The following is a 22,487-nucleotide window of genomic DNA, read 5'->3' on the forward strand; positions in this document are numbered from 1 at the left end:
ATACCATATTTGTCAATAACTGTGGTCTGATACCATATTTGTCAATAACTGTGGTCTGATACCATATTTGTCAATAACTGGTGTTTTGGAGATGTTTTAAATTAGACAAGATCTGAAATGCTTCACTTTGTCAGCTGGTATAGGGGAGACAACTCCTGATATTCACTAATAATACGGAATTTGACTAATATCACTGGGTCAGCTGTGTAGGCTATTTGATCCAATTATTTTGGACACTCTGTGCGGAATGCTTTGAACATTCTTCTGTTTTATATAACATTAGGTCACCTCTAAAGAGATGAATTGTTTATGTAATTGTGCCTACTTCCTATTTCCTTTTGAATATAAAACAATTATGAAATAAGTTATTTCAACTTACATATATGAATCACTCTTGTTGGTCAGCATGTTAGTGTGCTGGGGGTATTAACCCTTTCACCACTGTAGACCATAATGGACTCATCCAGATCAATGCAGGGTAGAGTCTACTAAAGTTACAAAGGGGTGAAAGGGTTAATGTGGGAGGAAACCAGCAGATACCTTGACAGTTATACTCATGAATACCTCGTAAAATCTTGATAAATAAATGCCAGTATTGTTTTGTTCAAGTTGTGACTTCCCATCAAACCGACAAAACAGAGCAGCTAGGAGACTATTAACCTTTTCACCACTAGGTAACTTCGGTAGACTCTACCATACATTTATATGGATGAGTCCATTATGGTCTGCAGTGGTGAAAGGGCTAAGAAAGATCACAGGGCCCATTTTCAAGAAACCATTATCATGTTCAAGAATGTACTCTTTGCTCAAACTAACTTATGTGTAACTAGTTCAAATTATTATTAACAGTTATAAAGCGAAATGTAACATTGAAAACAGTACTTCAAGCTTTAAGTCTCTCAAAAATTCTGCTTTGTAGTTAAATAGTTAAATTTGTAATACTTCATCACAGGAACAAGAAATATAGCTTGAGCACAGAACACAAGTTTGAGCATAAGAACAGTTTCGTGAATACAGGGCGCAGGTGTTGTGATGGCCGGGGCAGCAGATTAATTTTGGTTTCCGAAAACATGCGGTGAATCCCCTGATTCTACAGGGGAACCCATATAAGCTGCCATAAGTAAATGCAGTGGATACAGCAGGTGTAATCTTTTTCTTAACTCATTCACCCCTGAAATTTCGTAATGAACTATTCCAACCTTTGAATTTGAAGAGCTCAAATGCATCTTTAGGGGTGAATGTGTTAAAATGCATCAACACTAAACTACAGTACTCATTGAAAGGTAGATAAACAGTTTCATATCATCTGCTGGATAACTGAACTACTCGGTATGCATTTTATTAAATAAGGTTGTACCTAGTAATTATCTGTGGCTGCTTTCAGGCGAGGAGCCTTAACAAAGCCTTAATTGCAAGGCCTGCATAAACATTTGCAGGTCCACCAGGATTTTTTTTCCCGAAGATGTTAAACCAACCAGTCAATCAAACAGTATTATTATCTGTGGTCAAAGCATTGTTCACCACCAAATTATTAGATAGTGTAGGGGAGACAACTTTTCTATGTTAATTATTTAGCAGTGGCAGACAAAGGGCCTTTTCGTTTAGGCGGAACAACCGGTTTGTCCGTTTTTAAATGTAACATTTTCAGGTATATATCCTGGGGGACCTGCGAATGTTTATGCAGGCCTTGCAAGGGTTTTATAAGGCTCGCCTGAAAGCAGCATCAGATTACTAGGTCTGTCCTTATCAATAAACAAACATCTTTGGTCTGACCAGTTAAACCGTTTAAACGAAAACGGACCCAGATTTCATTCCGGCAATCAACCGTGGGTTGGAGGCTGCAAATGCCTGTGGGTTACTCTGTGCTGAAGCAGCTCAAGGACTCTGTACTCAATTCAAATTTCTTTTTCCACGTGAACATTGATAAAAAATACATATATCTTATTTAAAACAACTTGGAAGAATTTTGCAGAGACTGAAAGATGAATACTGTTTTAAATATTTACGCTTCAGTTTTCGACTGTGTTGCACGATTCAAACGTAATACAAGAAAGTTGGTTGGAGCATAGAATTAATCGATGCTTCAAATAGAGCATGAGAGCGGTTTCATTAGTTTGTGAATTTGTGAAATGCAGTTCTCGTCAGATTCATTTGTGCACCTACAGGATTTGAGAAATGATATTTTGAAGTAGAGAGTTCTCCACCGACCTGCTCTAGAAGTGCGTTCTGCCACACACGGAACAGCATCATGTAGGTTTTGTCTCGAGCGCCAAATGAGGTGAAGAAATGTTTTTCCTTGTCTGTAGCTATCTGTATAGCATTAGGGATCACTCGCGCTGTCTTTTCCTTAGTAACGGCCGTTATCTCCTTACATGGAATGGTCAGCTACAATAATAGATTCACACCTTTTAACAAACAGGTTCAAATGATCATATTCCACTTTTTATCAAGATACAATAGTCATTTTAACTCGAGACCTTAGAAATGTTTTTTGAGGTAAACAATTTTTCACCTAAATCAATTTTTACATTTTTTTTTTGTAGTTCGCCCCAACCTCTAATTACCAGTATATTCTGTTATTCACATCAAGAAAGGTTTACAGAAACAGGCGATATCAAATAAAGATTAAAATATCAAATCTAGTTTGAAAGTATTGCAAAATTGAGTTAATTTATTTTGATTTTTTATACCTAAGACATACTGTGTTTTCAATCTTGCAATTCATTATGAATTCACCATGCATTATTCTCTCCACAAGGGCTACAAGTGGATTTTTAAATCACAATAATGTGTTTTTAACACAATTTGTGTGAGAGTGATCGATCTCCCTTGTAATACTCAGCTGAGAAAAAATAAGGTTCAACAAGCTCCCTGAAAGGGGGGCTATATTCCGTCTTTTCGTATTGCAGAGTTATCTTCTCTTGTGAGCAGGTATTGATTGTTGCGTCATTAGTTTGTGTGAGAAAATTACGTCGTTTCCTCAAAAATTTATGACGTTACTCTCACAAACAAATGATGTACTCAATACCTGCTCACAAGAGCAGATAACTTTGCAATACGGAATAGTCACCCTAAATTTCAGCCCTCTGTTAAGTCATATTCATAGATCCATATTATAAATCGGATTTCATACATGTAATATGAATATAATGAACTTGTACATTAGCTGTAAAAATGGTACACATATATATATATAGCTATGGTAATGTAGTCAATAAGCAAGACCTTAAGGCTGACATCTTCACAAAAATAGTTCACCTGATTTAAAATATGTCCATCTCTTTAGCGACCTAATGGAATGCTATGAAATGGCATATTATCTTAAGTTAATTCATATACCTAGGTCATGCAGAGCTTGATTTCTCTTTCAGTAGATTAATTGTATGAAAACAGCAAACCAATTCAGCAAACACACAGGTAAGAACATTGATCAAAGTGCGTACCACAGTTTCCCAGCGGAAGATGTTGGCATAGAAACAGACCCAGTTCTGTGTGAGGAACATTCTACCGTGGACCAGGATGTCTTTCTGAAGGGCACAGGAATAATCTGGAATGACAGAAAAAAATGTCAACAGTGAAATATAGCTAATTGCTTTACACAAATAAAGTAGGTCAAATTTAGATAGGCCTCTATTTTGTAAGAGTGTTTTACACTGTGTACTTTCAATATAAACTTCACTTATGAAACAAATTATTTCAACTTATATTAATCACTCTTGTTGGCCTGCATGGATATAAGCGCACTGGGGGGTCTTAATGTTGGAGGAAACCGGAGTACCTGGAGAAAACCCTGGTCACCTTGGTGAAAGGCGACTGTGTTATCCACTACGCCACCCGACCACCCGGTGTGTAACCAGTTGAAAGGGTGGACATTAATGTTGTATAAACCTACATAATATTACAACAACTATCAAACAAGATTTTCCGACTTGTATTAAAAAAAAATGTTTGCCTGGCAGTGTGCTTTAATGTTGGATGGAACTTAAGTACCTGGAGGAAACATAAGTATTCCCAGAGAAAACCCACGTGGTGGTGCAGGTCACACCCATGGCCACTACCTTTAAATTTCACTTCAAATTTGGGAATCGAACCCAGGCTGTCTCGGTAAAAGGCAAATAGGCTATCCACTGAAGTGGCGTGTCACTCGATAACCAGACTGTGCACTGTGTACTTAGTTATGTATGTCCATGACAACACTGTCTATTGCGTAAGTGTGTGACACATACTTTCTACTTTGTTTGCATAAAAAACAATAACAGATTGTTGTAAATCTTTAATATATACTTTAAATCTAATTTGCATTGAATCCAACTCTCCCCCTGGAGAGGTGAATTAGAACGTCTATCCTTCTGTTATAGCTGTGCATGACATAATCATACCATCTGTTTTATACCTTACAATCACACACGTATTAATTCTCTGATCGAAGGTGCAGTAAAGATGAAAGAATTAATCTTTTTATAACACATGGCTTCTATAGTGATATACCTACTTAGAAGGGACACAGAGATATATCCTCTGATGTTATTCTATAATGTTGGCTTGTGTTCAGTGTCCCTAATCTAGAGAATTATCCTATTCACTAATTACACATGAAATATTACATGTTTTTCAGAATGAATGGTATATTTAATAACTATAATCATGCATGCATCAGATTTGAAGCAGCTAAAAAGCATATTTTACAAAACTTCGTAATTCTCAATGCATTCTGGGGGTCCTCGAATTCCAAAGAAATTGAAGGTGATATACGATAAATAAAATGTTTAATACTTGGATGTACACATCAGAAGCATTGTGAGCAGCAGTGTATAGTTGTTAAAGTTTGACCAGCTTTTAAGTTGGCTATTGCCCTAATGGACAGATATAAGCTTAGGGATTAGTCAATTTGATTTTGTTCTGGGTCAGTAAAATGTTGGAATCAAGTGGCATGTTAGGTGTATGGCCTCAGACCACAATAACACTTCTGGGTCGTTGTACACGAATGTAGTGCATAAGGACATTTCAGGTGGGTTACTAAATAATTTTTCCTGTCTAATCTATGCCAGATATGTATAGTTTTTGTACATAGAATTGTTCAACAATATCTATTCTAGTGATTAATTTTATTTGACACAGTTTCCAAGTTTGTCTTGGCAGCAGGACACAATGAGTGATGAGGCTTGCACAGTGATATTTTGTGATTTTTAGTATTTTCCCCTTTACATGCAGGGTAGTGACATTCAAATAAAATTATCTTTCTTAAATGCCGGTCATGAGGTACTTTCCAGCTCACCGTACGTTCAGTNTAGTAGAATTAATTGTGGTCCGAGGCCTGCATGTGACTGGTTGTTCTGGGTCAGTGAAATGTTTGTAAGTGTCTGTGATTTGTTAGTCTATTTAAGTCAATAAAAGTTGTGTCTGGGCAATTTTAATATAAGACTGTGTGCTAGCATGTTAGTTTGGTGCTATGATGTGTCTCAACGTAACACTGATGTCTTATAATTACACAATAGTCGGACTGATGTACAAGCTACAAGCTACAGGTGCATCATGCCTTGCTCCCTTCCCTGATGACATGTGTGAACACCCAGTTACCAGACTTCCAGTGACATAGTTACTTGTAATCAGAATGACAGATATTTGTGCTAACAGTGTTCCTCCAGCTTCCCTAATTCTTATACACACACATATATATATCTGTCTTAGATTACATCACCATGCCTTTTTTTGTGTACAGTAAATATAATGTAATCATGATGGAGTGAAAATCAAAATTATTGTATGAGTGAATGTTAATGATCAACATTATTAACTTAACTGATATGTACTTCACATACAATGTATTAAACACTGGTATTAATTTATTTGGGATTCTGGGAGATAATAGGTATTCAATTTAAATACTTGCTATCAACACTGTTGGATATTTACTTCATATAACACATAAGAATCATATAACCAACAATGTACTAAGTATGATTATCAGGGGTGGAAATATTATTTTTTCTATTTATTTAAAAATTAATACCTCAGTGTTCTCCCCAGGCTGTTTTTGCAGCATATGGCACCATGCTCCTATAATTTCTTGCCATGCTGCTACCCTAGATCTTCTCTGCTATATATTCATAGTAAACCTAAAGTTACCATGCCGCTTTGATTTTATTTTACATAGAGTGCTGCTTTAACAGAAATATTGAAATACCATGCTTCTTTCAAAACCTTCTAGGGAGAACACTGTACCTTCATAATAATCTATAAAATATCAAACTTCAGACAAAATATTATCCAATCAGACGATTAAATTATGATGGTTTTTTTTCAATTTTTGCCTGATTGGATAAAAAGAACCCGTCAAATTAGAAAGAAAAGAAAAACTAAATCCTGTCATCCACTCAGAAAAAGATATATATCATTCAAATTATGATGTCACTGTAATTAAAATGTGTGGAAAAATTAAAGAGCCAGATGAATCTAAAACTATAAATTTATTGATTTTTTTTCTGGCCATTTAGGTCAACAAAACATTTATCAATAAAAAAATTGGCAAAAATACAAACAAAAACTTCCGTAAGTTAAAAGAGATTTAAGCACGCAGGCTCCCGTGACAGCTAGAACAGAAAGCACAGACAGTCAAAATGAAATCTCTGGATACGGTATGTCGCAGTAGCAATTTTGATTCTATTTCTGCTGAAGACAACGACCCATAAGAACAAGGCTGTATGATCGATATATAGTGCGATGAGACCTGAATTAAATTGGTCCCCTTTCAGTCATTACAGCTTGATTCATGCAGCGCTCACAACCAAGCTTAAGTCTCAGATGGCCAAATATCCTGTCAAGATACCATTTAAGGAACGAAGGTCGCCACAACAAATTATTTCGTCTGAGTTTTTTTCTTTGTTTGCTTTCTTGGATTGAATGGTTAGTTTACATAAATACAAATGAATGTATATTTAAATATTTACGTACATCTTTCTGACATATTTCCGGAAATACTGGCGTAAATGTTGGTATCTCGTAGTCTTGGAATCAATTTTTAAGATATTAAATGTCCATGTACAAACCTCATTGCCATGGATACTGATGATAGAGCATCTCAAACCCTTGTACATACTATATATATAGTTATATATTACCATAAATGTACTGCAGATTAAAAAACTTTCGCCCAGTCAAAAAATTGTCCTTTGTCGGTGAAATTCAGATGATATGTTTGCCGTGCCCTTAAAATATGTTTAGTAACTGTAATATTCAGGTATAATGCACAATTTTTAAGAAAAATTTTAGATCAAGAAAAGGGTTCACACTTTACATATTGGAACAATCCAAAATCAGTCCTGGGTTGTGATCATTAACCAAAATTTTCAGGGATTTTCGATATTTTGAAAACATACTCATAGCACTAAATTGGTTAAATTATGTGTATCAATTCCTGATTGCAATGGTCTATTTTACCATTACAAAATATGTTATTATCACTTTGTACAATTAAGTTCACTTTCATGATCAATTTCCCCTCATTTTGGGAGGCGAAAATGACTGAAGATAACCATAGCAAAAATGTCCTGTATCATCTCATGATCATGACCTGGGAAAGTTTCTTACGATTTGAAAAGCATTCCTGGATTTTCTAGACGTAAATAATTATATCTCATAGCCTCGGAAATTGACATTTATGTTGTTACATTAAGAGTCATTCAGACAAATTTTGGTCAACACAAACTTTCAAAAATACATATCCGGCAATGTGTGTCACCTGTGCAGATAATTGTTTTACGATTTATTGTATACCTGGACATTTTCGTCCAGTTATAACTTTTGCCCTTCGCCTATAAAATCGATTTTTGCCCAGTGCTAATTTCGCCGTTCACATTTCATTTCTATGTATATTATGTTGTTAAATGATATTCGTTGTAATGATAAATTCGTCCACATCACAGAGGGCGAAAAAGAAAAAAAAGAAAAAAACGGCAGCAATTTTATTTTTTTACTTTGTCATGGTGTCTCGCGATCCCTTCCAAATTGATTTCGTACACCTGTGTTTCATGATGAAATTTAAACAATGAATAACTAAAAAAAAAAATATATATATTATAGTTTGACACAGAATAATATTACTGGTATATATTTCTCCTCTATTAATTTTTGTTAAAAAAGATCCATTATTCTTTATCTAGTTTTGTTAATTTTCCGAGGGCATTCAATACATCAAATATGGTAAACATTTCAGAATAAACAAATTAGGTTGGATTTTTAACGATTTTGTTCTACAGTCTGTAGATGTGATGTCATATAGTGCAGTGACTGTTGAAGACCAGATGTTTCAAGCTTTAATAAAACTGTCGATATACATTAATCCAGCACTCCTGGCGCAGACTGGCTTATACGCTTTATACATGTAATTCTCATTCCAAACGAACATTACAACGTGGAATTCTAGCTGATGTTTGAAGCATCAAATTGTTAATAAAATCTATCAAGTGCAATAATTTTGAAAAGGATTACAAACAAACAATAATCAATTATAAACATATTGCCTTAAATATTTTCCCCATAAATAAAACGAAATATAGTCTGCAACATATGCATCTTGTGTGTTTAACACATTACATAGTGTGTTTCATACACTGGAACTACCCGTAATTCACATTTTGATAGCATCAAAATTGTCATTATCATTATCTGTTTCTGGTGGCCATGCAGTTGCTCAAAGGTTGGTAATGCAATATAGAGTATAGTTAATCAGTGGTTTGGAAAAAGTAAAAGAAATATTACAAGAAAATCAAGAACACCTGGTATATCATTTTACTTTTATAGATTTGTTGAGACAGAGGGTATTGATTTGTTTTAAGATTGTTTTTTGCATTTAAGGTCCGAATGTTTCTAAAATTGACAAACATTTGAATTTTTTTACTAATCACCGTTTAAATGACATACTTGCCATCTTTTTGAGATTTACATGGGGGAGATTCTGCATGCTCAAAATTAAAACAAAAAGAAAATGTGTGTATACACCCCATAGAAACAAAACGATCTTTTGAAATGACATATTTTGAGCTGTTCTTCTTCTTTTTCTTCCATTTACTGCGGCAGATCTCATAGATATGAGTGCAGTTGCCGCAATTTTAGGTGTCCTTGGAGGTGGCATTAATGTTTTTTGTTTTTTTTATGATAAGATAAAACTATATACATGCATGATAATTATAAGGTAATATAGAGGTTTTTTTAGGATGATAAGCAGACAGAGATGATTTGAAATGGTTCAAGTCAGGTGACTGGGCTATATCTTCGGGCAGAGAATTCCCTGTACTGATAGTTCTGGGAAAAAATGAATTTTTTGATATTTGTCCGAATTAGTAGAAATTTGTTGGAGTTTGTGGGCTCCCCTAGTTCTGCGGTCTGACACTTTAACATGATCATTAGGGGAGATGGCTACTTTGTCATTTAAGATTTTGTACATCATTGTAACCCTTGCTTTTGCTTGTCTCTCTGCAAGTGGTTCCCAGTTCAGTGATTGTACCATGCTGGTGACTTCTCCAGGTTCACGCGTCCTGTAGTTGTTATAGACATATATCGAGCAGCCCTACGTTGGACGGTTTCCAACAGTACAATGTTTTCTGTGGTGTATGGGTCCCAACATGTAGAGGCCTACTCGATAATCATCAGATCTAAGAATATAGGAACAGTTTAGCAAATTCACTGGTTTCATGAATACACTAAATTCAAGGGCCCAATATAGGGAGTCTCCCTCCTAAATAGGGAGGGTTGGCAAGTATGAAATTAATTAAGTTAATCAACCTTTGAGCAACTGGGGTGTCTACAAGTAAAACAGAATGTTTGTGTATATGTAAAAAAGAATAATCTTAAACTACACATTCTGTGAGTAATCAACAAACACAACTTCCTCAAAATTACTGTGAACAGGAAAAGATTAAAAACTACAAAAGGCAAAGATAAAGTTTTAATTTCTTTAAAAAATAATAATGTGATTGCGCTCAGGAAAGGATTTAAAATGCAAGAACAAAGATAAAACCTAACTTCTCCCTGAAATAATCAGATCACTCAGCTCAAATCCCTGTAAGTAAAATCTACTTATAAGTGGGTGGTCAGGCTACATTAAAACTGAACTTGGTCGACATATAATTATCACTGTTTCATACAGTGATATATAACACATGGCAATTTTAAAATAAACATATGTGAGTATAGATATACTAGAGGCTTCATAAATACATCTCCATCCCCACAAAGTGGTCAAGTGTGACCTTTGACCATTGAAATTTGACCGATGACCACCAAAATCTGATCAAGTCTATACATACAACTCGTTACTAAATATGTAGCTATATGAACTGCACCTATCAAGGGGTTCTTGCCGTATCTTGTAAACAAACTTTTTACTTTTAAAGTGATCAAGTGTGACCTTTCGATTACAAACAGATAAAAATAATAATAGTTTGAGGTTCTTATTTAACCGCTTTATTACAACCTAGTTCGTAGGTGATCTCAAAGCAGTTCGCAAATTATTATTCGTGGTTATAGGGCCTTTAATTGCAACCAGCCAATATCTTTTTCAATTCCCTGGGTAGCATACAGCCGGTGCTGCTATTTCGGCGCTCGTACCACGTACGCATTTACAGCTGAGTTGACTGGAACAAGCGAAGTACATAAAGTATATCATGCTCAAAGATACAACACAGTGCCGTGCCGTGACTCGAACCCGCAACCCTTCAGTCTCGAGCCCGGCGTCCTACCACTGGACAACCGTACATGTGCCTCCTAATCAATTATACAACATGTATTTCAGCCCATCACTAGATATAAGTACTGAAGTAGGTGGAAACAAGCAATACTATAACAGAAGGCCGAGTGATTCTGGATTACACACGCATGTGTGTTTCTTGACTTGTGCAAGTATTGCATGACAACACATCCTTCAAAGCTGATTACCAAGTGTTATAAGATTTTTTTTTATTGAGAGCTAATTAAATTAAATTGATCCGTTAGCTACTGGATGGCAGTCCAACAGAATCATTGTCACTGTCACAGAGAAATCTGTCAAACAAGCTCAAAGCTTTAAAATTACAACATGTATTTCAGTTACATAGACACGTTGAACCATTAATTACTGTAAACTAAACAGGGAAACTTTAGCGATGTTTTCACTCTACACTGGTAGAATCAATTTTCGCACAGTGTTTATTTTGCCCTTACATGTTATTCCTATTTATTATATAAATACTTTAACATTCTATAGAGGGTGACAGTGCCTAGAGTCACCCTCAGTTTCACCACGGGTGACAGTGATACCCTTGGGATGGGCACTGTCACACTTTATAGAATGTAGTATATATTTTATTACACCGAAAGTCAAACATGTTGGCTGAAACAAACTGTATGCCCATCTTCTTGGTAAATTTCCCCTCACTACGAAGGGTGAAAAGGGCAAAAGTTCAACTGTGGCAAAAATATCCCTGTATACAGTATAAAAAACTGTTGAAGGATCATTACAAACAGAGGATGTTTTAATACAAATTCATCTTCCCAACGCATCTATTTGCAAAGAGCAGCTGTTTCAAGGTTGTCTGCCCCCTCTGTCTCCAGGCTTAAAAGCGCCCCCTCTGTCTCCAAGCTTCAATCCCGCCCCCTCTGTCTCCAAGCTTCAATCCCGCCCCCTCTGTCTCCAGGCTTAAAAGCGCCCCCTCTGTCTCCAAGCTTCAATCCCGCCCCCTCTGTCTCCAGGCTTAAAAGCGCCCCCTCTGTCTCCAAGCTTCAATCCCGCCCCCTTTGTCTCCAGGCTTCCAGTCCCATCTTTCTATAGTCAGCGGTTGTGTCCTGTCTTCGATCCCGCCTCCTCTGTCTCTAAATAACACCATATGTCTACATGGCTGACAAAATCTGTCACCTACTTCATGTTGATTATAGCTTCAATCATATAAACATAATAACCCAAGCTGTTTCATGGAAAACCTGCTGAATCCGCGAGTGATATTAGTTCAAAGAATTGTTAGTTTGTCAGGTGATGTAATTTCCATACAACCAAGCTGTTACAAGGCTTCTGTACTACCTGACTGTGACAATTCAAAGCATTGCTAGATTATCAAGTGGTTTAATTTTGACATGATCTCAACACAAATTTCTGAATCCCTGTTTGACAATTTTAAAAATGCTGATAAAGAACGAACTGAGTACTGAGTTGTACATTGCATTTCCATTAATTTATCAAGTGATATTGCAATGTTGTTAATTAACAAGATTTGCTGGATCTCGGGTGTGACAACACAAAGAATTGTCAGCTTTTAGCCTTATCATGTGATCCCATTGCTGCTACTTCCTTGAGTGTGACAATTCAAAGTATTGTTAGCTTTACAAGTAATACTGCAATACTGTTAACTAACAAGATTTACTAAATCTGGAGTGTGACAACACAAAGGATTGTTAGCTTAACAAGTGATCCCTATGCTACTACAGAATTAACTCGTTCACCCCCAAAGACACATTTTAACCCCTGAGTTTAATTCAAAGGTTGGAAAAGTTCAATATAAAAATTCAGGGGTGAATGAGTTAAAAACTGACTCCCTGAGTTTGACAATTCAAAGTATTGTTAACTTAAACAAGTGATAATGCAAAGCTGTTACAATTTGCTAAAAAATTGGCTGCTGTGTTCAGCCAAATGAACAGCTGATCAGGTCAAATTCCCCAGCTGTACAGTTTAATGTTGTGAATATAAAAATTAGGACCATTGGTTTATATAAATTACCTTCTTGTCAACTATGCTCAGGAGACTTGATCCAAAGAAAACACTGTTTTACATATCCGATACTATACATAGCAATTGAGACAATCAAGCTTAAGGTGAAGAATGTCTTATCCGTGATTTTAATGTCTATCCTTAAAAAACCTGTACTAAAGTTCAATCCGACAGAAGCGTTTGCTTTGAAAAATAATAAGTGAAAGATCTTGTTTGTTTGTCCTCAAAAATCATGACCAGTGTACATGTTCTTTAACTCATTCACCCCTGAAGACACATTTGAACCCTTCCAATTCAAAGGTTAGAATAGTTCATTATGAAATTTCAGGGGTGAATGAGTTACTGGTAAGCCTTATGATTCAATATAGCAACACAGATCTGAACATAAACCATGTGAAGCCTTAGTTATCACCAACGTGGACTTACCTCATGACCTGTTTTCTAAAATGGGTCTGTATTTGATATAACATGACCGATTTCGACACATTTAAACATGTCCAGTGTTTTCTTGGCTTTCATATTCATAACAAGACCAATATTGGACACAAAACTTGTCCAGTGTTCACGCTGGGTCTGTTATATGAGGACGCCCACCTCTTTTACAGGACATGCTCTACAGTTAAAGACGCAGTCTGGTAATAGGCTTAACTTGGCATTACTATATATATAACACATTATTATCAAATGTCAAACCTTCCTCCTAGAATCGCTGAGCCAACTAGAATGCTGGTATTGTGTGAGAATTATATAAGTTTGCAGAGGTGGAAACGATCAATAAATATTTCATGCTGTGAAAATGTCAATGTTTGTATGTCTGCGACATTCGACATTTGGACCATCCTTGTGTATATATTTGTGTATTGTGATGTTTTACAGCAATGTCAAGTTCACCAGGAGACAAAAAAAATCTAAATATCCGTATATGACATAAAAACACCCCATCCTTTGTACAGCATTGTGTCCATTCAAGAGATATTCTAAATATCTGTATACGACATAATAAACACCCCATCCTTTGTACAGCATTGTCCATTCAAGAGACATTCTAAATATCTATATATGACATAATAAACACCCCATCCTTTGTACATCAATGTCCATTCAAGAAATATTCTAAATATCCGTATATGACATAATAAACACCCCATCCTTTTTTCAGTAATGTCCATTCAAGAGATATTCTAAATATCCGTATATGACATTATAAACACCCCATCCTTTGTTCAGTAATGTCCATTCAAGAAACATTCTAAATATCTGTATATGACATAATAAACGCACCATCCTTTGTTCAGTAATATCTATTCAAGGGATTTTCTAAATATCCGTATCCCATCCTTTGTTCAGTAATGTCCATTCAAGAGATATTCTAAATATCTGCATATGACATAATAAACGCCCCATCCTTTGTTCAGTAATATCTAATCAAGGGATTTTCTAAATATCCGTATATGACATAATGTCCATTCAAGAGATATTCTAAATATCTGCATATGACATAATAAACGCACCATCCTTTGTTCAGTAATATCTATTCAAGGGATTTTCTAAATATCCGTATATGACATAATAAACACCCCATCCTTTTTTCAGTAATGTCCATTCAAGAGATATTCTAAATATCCGTATATGACATAATCAACACCCCATCCTTTGTCCAGCAATGTCCATTCAAGAGACATTCTAAATATCTGTATATGACATAATAAACGCACCATCCTTTGTTCAGTATAATGTCCATTCAAGAGATATGCTAAATATCTGTATATGACATAATAAACACACCATCTTTTGTACAGCAATGTCCATTCAAGAGACATTCTAAAAATCTATATATGACATAATAAACACCCCATCCTTTGTTCAGTAATCCCCATTCAAGAGATATTCTAAATATCTGTATATGACACAATAAACGCACCATCCTTTGTTCAGTAATATCTATTCAAGGGATTTTCTAAATATCCGTATCCCATCCTTTGTTCAGTAATGTCCATTCAAGAGATATTCTAAATATCTGTACATGACATAATAAACACCCGACCCTTTGTACAGCATTGTCCATTCAAGAGATATTCTAAATATCTGTATATGACACAATAAACGCACCATCCTTTGTTCAGTAATATCTATTCAAGGGATTTTCTAAATATCCGTATATGACATAATGTCCATTCAAGAGATATTCTAAATATCTGCATATGACATAATAAACGCACCATCCTTTGTTCAGTAATATCTATTCAAGGGATTTTCTAAATATCCGTATCCCATCCTTTGTTCAGTAATGTCCATTCAAGAGACATTCTAAATATCCGTATATGACATAATAAACACCCCATCCTTTGTTCAGTAATCCCCATTCAAGAGACAGTCTAAATATCTGTATATGACATAATACACACCCCATCCTTTGTTCAGTATAATGTCCATTCAAGAGATATGCTAAATATCTGTATATGACATAATAAACACACCATCTTTTGTACAGCAATGTCCATTCAAGAGACATTCTAAAAATCTATATATGACATAATAAACACCCCATCCTTTGTACAGCATTGTCAATTCAAGAGATATTCTAAATATCTGTATACGACATAATACACACCCTATCCTTTGTACAGCATTGTCAATTCAAGAGATATTCTAAATATCTGTATACGACATAATAAACACCCCACCCTTTGTTCAGTAATGTCCATTCAAGAGACATTCTAAATAACCGTATATAACATAATAAACACCCCATCCTTTGTTCAGTAATGTCCATTCAAGAAACATTCTAAATATCTGTATATGACATAATAAACGCACCATCCTTTGTTCAGTAATATCTATTCAAGGGATTTTCTAAATATCCGTATATGACATAATAAACACCCCATCCTTTGTACAGTAATCCCCATTCAAGAAATATTCTAAATATCTGTATATGACATAATAAACACCCCATCCTTTGTTCAGTAATGTCCATTCAAGAGATATTCTAAATATCCGTATATGACATAATAAACACCCCATCCTTTGTACAGCAATGTCCATTCAAGAGATATTCTAAATATCCGTATATGACATTATAAACACCCCATCCTTTGTTCAGTAATGTCCATTCAAGAGATATTCTAAATATCCGTATATGACATAATAAACACCCCATCCTTTGTACAGCAATGTCCATTCAAGANCAGTTATGTCCATTCAAGAGACATTCTAAATATCCGTTAATGACATAATAAACACCCCATCCTTTGTTCAGTTATGTCCATTCAAGAGACATTCTAAATATCCGTTAATGACATAATAAACACCCCATCCTTTGTTCAGTTATGTCCATTCAAGAGACATTCTAAATATCCGTGAATGACATAATAAACACCCCATCCTTTGTTCAGTAATGTCCATTCAAGAGATATTCTAAATATCCGTATATGACATAATAAACACCCCATCTTTTGTACAGCAATGTCCATTCAAGAGACATTCTAAATATCTGTATATGACATAATAAACACCCCATCCTTTGTACAGTAATCCCGATTCAAGAGATATTCTAAATATCTGTATACAACATAATACACACCCAATCATTTGTACAGCAATGTCCATTCAAGAGACATTCTTAATATCTGTATATGACATAATAAACACCCCATCCTTTGTTCAGTAATGTCCATTCAAGAGATATTCTAAATATCCGTATATGACATAATAAACACCCCATCCTTTGTTCAGTAATGTCTATTCAAGAGACATTCTAAATATCTGTATATGACATTAAAGCGCCCCATTCTCTTATAAGATTTGGGTTATTTGTGTTTTGAGTAATATAACAGCTTAATTAACAGCTATGGTTATGGACCCTTGTTCCACTTAATGACACAGTGCTTTTGCGTAAATATAGTAACCACCTTTAACTTCCATTTGAATAAAACTGTAGTACAATTAGGCCAGAACACTTCAGTTGACACACAGACTGTTTGAATTCCAGTCTAGCTCTGCTAACTTTTTTTTCATCCTGAAAACACTTATTGATCATATTATGTTTATTTTGTCTTAACCACTTCGCATAAAGACTCCCAAGGTATGGTTTTCTTTTCAGAAATGATTAATCAAAGATTTGGTCATTTTGGAAAAAACAGTTTCCAACATTTAGTGGCAGTTTTTGGCAGTGGAACGGGGATCCTTAAGGACAAGCCAGTTTTGATGACAAAGGAAAACTGGTCAGACCTGGAGAAAAAAACACCGACCTTTGGCCTGTACCGCAGGCATCTGCCTATCTACGCCTCCAACCCATGACCCAATGGTGAACATGGGCTATACTAGTACTAGTGACCATAGACAGTACGACACTTTTAACTCATTCACCCCTGAATTTCAAAGTGAACTATTCCAATAATCTTTGAATTGGAAGAGTTCAAATGTGTCTTCAGGGGTGGTGAATGAGTTAAACCACTCGGCCATGTAGCCCCCTTCCCATCTTCTGGTCAGAGCGATGCCCATTGATCACCATAATCTATACTGACTTATTTGTAAAAAGTGACATATTTTGGATATTTTTTGAGAATTTTGGAAAGTTCTGCAATCACTTTAATCTTACCTATTTTTTTAGTGCCTAGAGCGTTTATTAAGTTGACTTATTTTTTTAGTGCCTAGAGCGTTTATTAAGTTGACTATGTTATATAAACTACACTCTTCACTATCAAACTAATGCTCCATATTCGCCAGTCTTTATGCACCGGAATACTACAGTAATTTTAAGTTCTGTATATAGTGTTCTTTAGTATCGTATAGTGAATTTGCCAATTTATCACTGTATTGATTTGTGAACATTTGATTATAATGCACTAATAGTTGAGATGATTAATTAACTCATTCATCCCTCAAGACACATTTGAACTCTTCCATTTCAAAGGTTGGAATAGTTCATTTTGAATTTTCAGGGGTGAATGAATTAAGACACTTTAATTTCTATAGGGTTCAATTGAGTCAAAACTCTATTATAATTTTGTTTTGGGCATTAATCATGTTCTATGGTCTATGGTTCTATTACAAGTACTAGAAGGCCCTGAACAGAATGATATAACTAATCAAATAACATCACAGAGTGTCCAGCTCTCAACAGTCAGGCTAACTATACAAAGGGTCAGCTGAGTCCCGGGCTGAGACTTGTTGGATGCGGTGTTGGATGGAAACATTCAGATCATAGTAATAGTAAACCACTATACACGTCAGTGTATACCATTATGTTCCCCCCATAATCACAGCCAGGGGACCAATTATCTATTACCATATTTATCCAGCAATAAGCCCATGCTCGGTAATAAGCCCACTCATATCTGAATTGCAGCTCTGTAGAAATGCCAACACATGTAATATTTCATTGTTCTGTAAAAAAAAAAGCACTCCCTACCAGATTAAATCCTAGAATTTGAGAGCAGTGGGCCATTTTAAGGAATTTTTGATCAATTTCAAAGTTAAGAAGGGGCCATTCTATACAATTGAAAGAAAATTGGAAAATAAAGGGGTCAATTTCATTTTTAAGGAGTCTATCAATGGCCCCCTCCAGGATTATCTCTGCCCTACTGTAAGTAAAAGATTGTATATTACTTTGCCCAAGGGCTTTGTTGCAGGATAAATACGGTAATTTTTTCAGGCTTTCAATTATTCCGTTCCCTTCAAAGAGAGCTTATGATTACATGTTTAGAAGCATCACTAGGGAAATAAACAACGGAATAAAAGTTGGTATTACTATCACTAGTACATAATGCAACTCAATCCAATTTATAAACTGATAAATATCATATATAATTCCTTTGAAAGTTAAAATGTTGGCACACATCATAAGGAATCATGATTTCAAAATTTGAATTATACCTAAAAATAGCCAACCTGCTAAAACAGTTTAGGATGTTGAAATCTATATTGTCAGCAGAAAGGAAAAAGAGCCCTATAGCTAATTAAGTTATTTCAGAAGTGTCTTCAGCAAATGTTTATTTCTTAAACAGGAAACAAGAAAATCATCTTCAGTCATAATTAAAGACATATATAACTAAAGCTAGGTGTAAATTTCTATTATACATGAAAGCTTGTTTGAAAATGAAATAACTTTTGAGAACCAGCAGATTGTTTTTGTTACCCGATTAATTATTTTCCTCCACAAATAGACATACACAGCACTGATCAATACTGAAACTGAAACAACCCCTTCTAGGTCTGTCTGACACCCTGCTACCCGACTCCCTATTGCAACCCATTTAAGACCTGAGTCAGTCTCTTAATTCGATCCCCTCAGTTTTATTCCACTCCACTCCCAATCCAGCCTCAAAAGTCCAGGGGTTAAGCTCACTTTTCCCCTGGAACATGTCATAGCGAAACTGAAGGCACACGACCAGCAATTTATATATAATTGGTCTGGGTAAAATAGACCACTTCAGGGTGGTCAGGTGGCACAGTGGATAGAGCACTCAGGGTGGTCAGGTGGCGCAGTGGATAGCGCAATCGACTTTCACTGGGCTTCGTTTCCTGATTCGGCGTGAAAAGGTATGGGGTCACCTGACTGACCACGTGGGTTTTCTCCAAGTATTTTGGTTTCCTCCCAATGTAAGACTCCCTGTGCGCTAACATCCGGGCCAACAAGATTGATTATTTATTATAAGTTGTAAAAACTTGTTTCATAATTGTTGTAACATAAATAAAGTTAATATTACATAAAAAAGACTGACAAATTGCTGAGGTATTGATATAGTGTCCTTTGAAGATCACAGAGGAGGACACTGCACTGCAAAGCCAGTCAATTTCACTGTACCTCAAAGGATCAAACTAGATTTTTGTCTTATCCACAAGCTTAAGGCGGACTACACCGATCGAGCCTTTGATTTTGCTATGAAATATTCCAGGGGTGCAGAGAGCCAAAGTGAGCGTACGTAACCCCTGGAGTATCGAGGATGTGGAAACTAGTCCCATCAATTAGTTTTGTTCCTTTTCACTCCCTCTCCACCACTCCTCAGTTAAACAATCCATATCAATTTATGATAGAGTTTATTAAAGTTAGAAAGGGTGAAAGGGTTAAGGATCCCAGTACCACGGCCAAAAACTGTAACTTAGTATTGTAAATTGATTTATCCGGCATCCTGAGCCTTGATAGATAATTACTGTTAAGAAAATCATAACTTGTGGGATATTCATGAAAAACAATAATGATGAATGAAATAGACAAAATGTTATCAACAAGAGTGAACATCTGAGCGAAAAGATATCAGCGGGGCCGTGAGTAGACCAAGACTTGAACCCTGAACTTCAGGTTGTTATACTATCGCTGTAACTGATTGTGTAAATGACCTATCGTGTCAACAGAAGTGTATATATGTACCGAGCCCTGGAGCTTAAGTGTGCAACAGTTATATCTAAACAGAAGTTAAAGGGATACTATATAGCTACTGTAAATATAGTAAAAACAGCAGTGCAGTTCAGGGACAAAGTTCCTTAACTCATTCACCCCTGGAGACACATTTGAACTTTTCCAATTCAAAGGTTGGAATAGTTCATTATAAAATTTCAGGGGTGAATGAGTTAAGGAAAGTTCTGAAACATCATTCACCTGATAAGATTTTTCCATATAGTTCTACACGTAACATGCATGATTTCAACAAGAAACAATTATTTTTTGCCTGAAAAAACAACAAGAATCATAAGACAGCAGGTCAAAAGGGCCTGTAATCCTTAATACATTCACCCCACGAAGACACATTTGAACTCTTCCAATTCAAAGTTTGGAATAGTTCATTATGAAATTTCAGGGGTGAACGAGTTAAGCCTGCATCACCCTTATTTAATCATGATGGCCAAAAGGCATTCAATGCTAAATTGCTGAAATGAGAAAGGCTTTTAATTTCTAACAAGCTAACTGGTATTCATGATGCATCCGACTATAACAGATATCTGATCAATCCAAAATATCTTTTTGGACACTATACTGAAAGGCCTCCAATTTACAAGGCAAGTTCTTCATCAAAACAACTACAGATGACTCCAAGGTTACTAGTTCTTGAGAAGAAATCGTTTAAAGTTTTTGATACATTTGACCCCTATGACCTTGAATGTAGGAAATTTATTTGAACAAATTTAACTATTCACCCCTGAAGACACATTTGAACTCTTCAAATTCAAAGGTTGGAATATATGAGTTCATTATGCAATATTAGGTGTAAATGAGTTGAAGCCCTTGACATTCCTTTTCTTTTTAAAAAGACTGTGTATGCATCTTGGAAAACAAATTAAGTTTAAATTGGAAACAACTTGTTTGTAAATTTTGCAATTGAGAAATTTAAATTAAAGGGGACCTCTTTTTAACAAGATTGCATGCCTTTGTGTAAGCAAGCAAACGTTATTAAATACAACATTCTGTGATAGAAATACTTATTTATAAGTACTCTAACATGTTGTAATGCCAAGTGCTACTACAACCTACACTAATCATTTACATGTAGTGTATACCAGTTGTCTTGATTACAAGCTAAGCACTACATGCCAAAAATGCGAAACATGGTTTAATCATCTTACAGTGTACATGTAGATACATGTAGGTATGTCTTACCTACATGTACAGGCAGTACTTGGTTTGGAGGGACTGGAAATCGTGTAATGGTTAATTATATAATCACAGACAGATCTAGCTGTCCAGGGCCAAGCTCTGACAGCAACATGTCCCTGATCCAGTTTCGTAACCAAATCATCCAGGTTTATTTTGACAGTGATGAAATCTACATGTATAAATAATGAGCCCCAGCTGGTCCTATACTCATAGAATTTTGATGGGACTCGAAAGCATTTTTGGAATACCTTAAGGTTGACATTGCAGGACTCATTGAAAAAAAAACGTGAAAATAAATTGTAGATTGATCATTGTTTTTGTTGGGAAAATGACAGACATAGCTGGGGTTCCAACACAAGTGCCTGAACCATGTCCCATATCCTTTCATAACAAATTGGTTTATTTTTGTAAGCAAAAATGACTTTTTCTCCGACGTCATACCGAGAGAATGTGTTTGTTTCCAGATTAATTTGTCACTTTGATTGAAAACCCAGGATGATTAAGTACTGAAAATCACTGATCTCCGCTGCAGAGTTCACAAAGGGGATGTTTTTTTTAATTGAAAGATGCATAATATTAGCATTCTGGATCCGCCACTGTACAGTACATATGTCAAACTCAACTGCAAACACCAACTTAAAAGACATACTCAACCTTGACTTAATTATGTAATATGTTTTAACTGTTACAAAGTACATGTAGTACCAGGAATTGAAGCGATACCAGCTGTGGAGGTCACATGTGTGTGGTGATGTATTGTTTACAGTTGTGATTATATGCCTGGAAACCTGCCCAGACCAGGAATACTCGGGGCTACTAGAACATCAATGTTTATACTAATCTCAAAGTGTTAGAGGATGTATACAGCCTCTGTATAACAGGCTAAGGGTGCTAGTTAAATCACAACAGTCTAAGGGGGTAGGTCAGAAGTGAAATAGGTGTGTGGGGTGTTGGTGGCGGGCAGCTGGCCGGGGCAGGGGGGCAGGGGGAGACTTGAACAGTATGTATGTGTCATTGATCTAATAGAGTGGCTTAATTACGCTACAGTACCAGGTTAAGTGCTAATTAATGTAAAGACAATAGTCTGAGGGGGCAGGTTAGAGGTGTAATATATGGGTGTAATATGTGGAGTAATGGGTGGAGGAGGTGGGAGGGTGGGGG

The 22,487-nt window shown here is 35.7% G+C and overlaps 1 protein-coding gene across 3 annotated transcripts in view; it reads right to left on the reverse strand.

Annotated features, from left to right (window-relative positions):
* Positions 1-22,487, reverse strand: part of LOC110447790 (GRAM domain-containing protein 1B-like) — a 61,728-nt gene that overhangs the window by 23,550 nt on the left and 15,691 nt on the right. For all 3 annotated transcript variants that reach the window (XM_021493699.1, XM_021493698.1, XM_021493700.1), the window contains exons 5-6: positions 3,444-3,547; positions 2,209-2,385 (exon numbers count right to left, since the gene is read on the reverse strand). In XM_021493699.1, the coding sequence (XP_021349374.1) occupies positions 2,209-2,385; positions 3,444-3,547 (281 nt within the window). The remainder of the gene's footprint in view (positions 1-2,208; positions 2,386-3,443; positions 3,548-22,487) is intronic.

Source organism: Mizuhopecten yessoensis, unplaced genomic scaffold, assembly GCF_002113885.1.
Source record: "Mizuhopecten yessoensis strain PY_sf001 unplaced genomic scaffold, ASM211388v2 scaffold3621, whole genome shotgun sequence".
Lineage (NCBI taxonomy): Eukaryota > Metazoa > Mollusca > Bivalvia > Pectinida > Pectinidae > Mizuhopecten > Mizuhopecten yessoensis.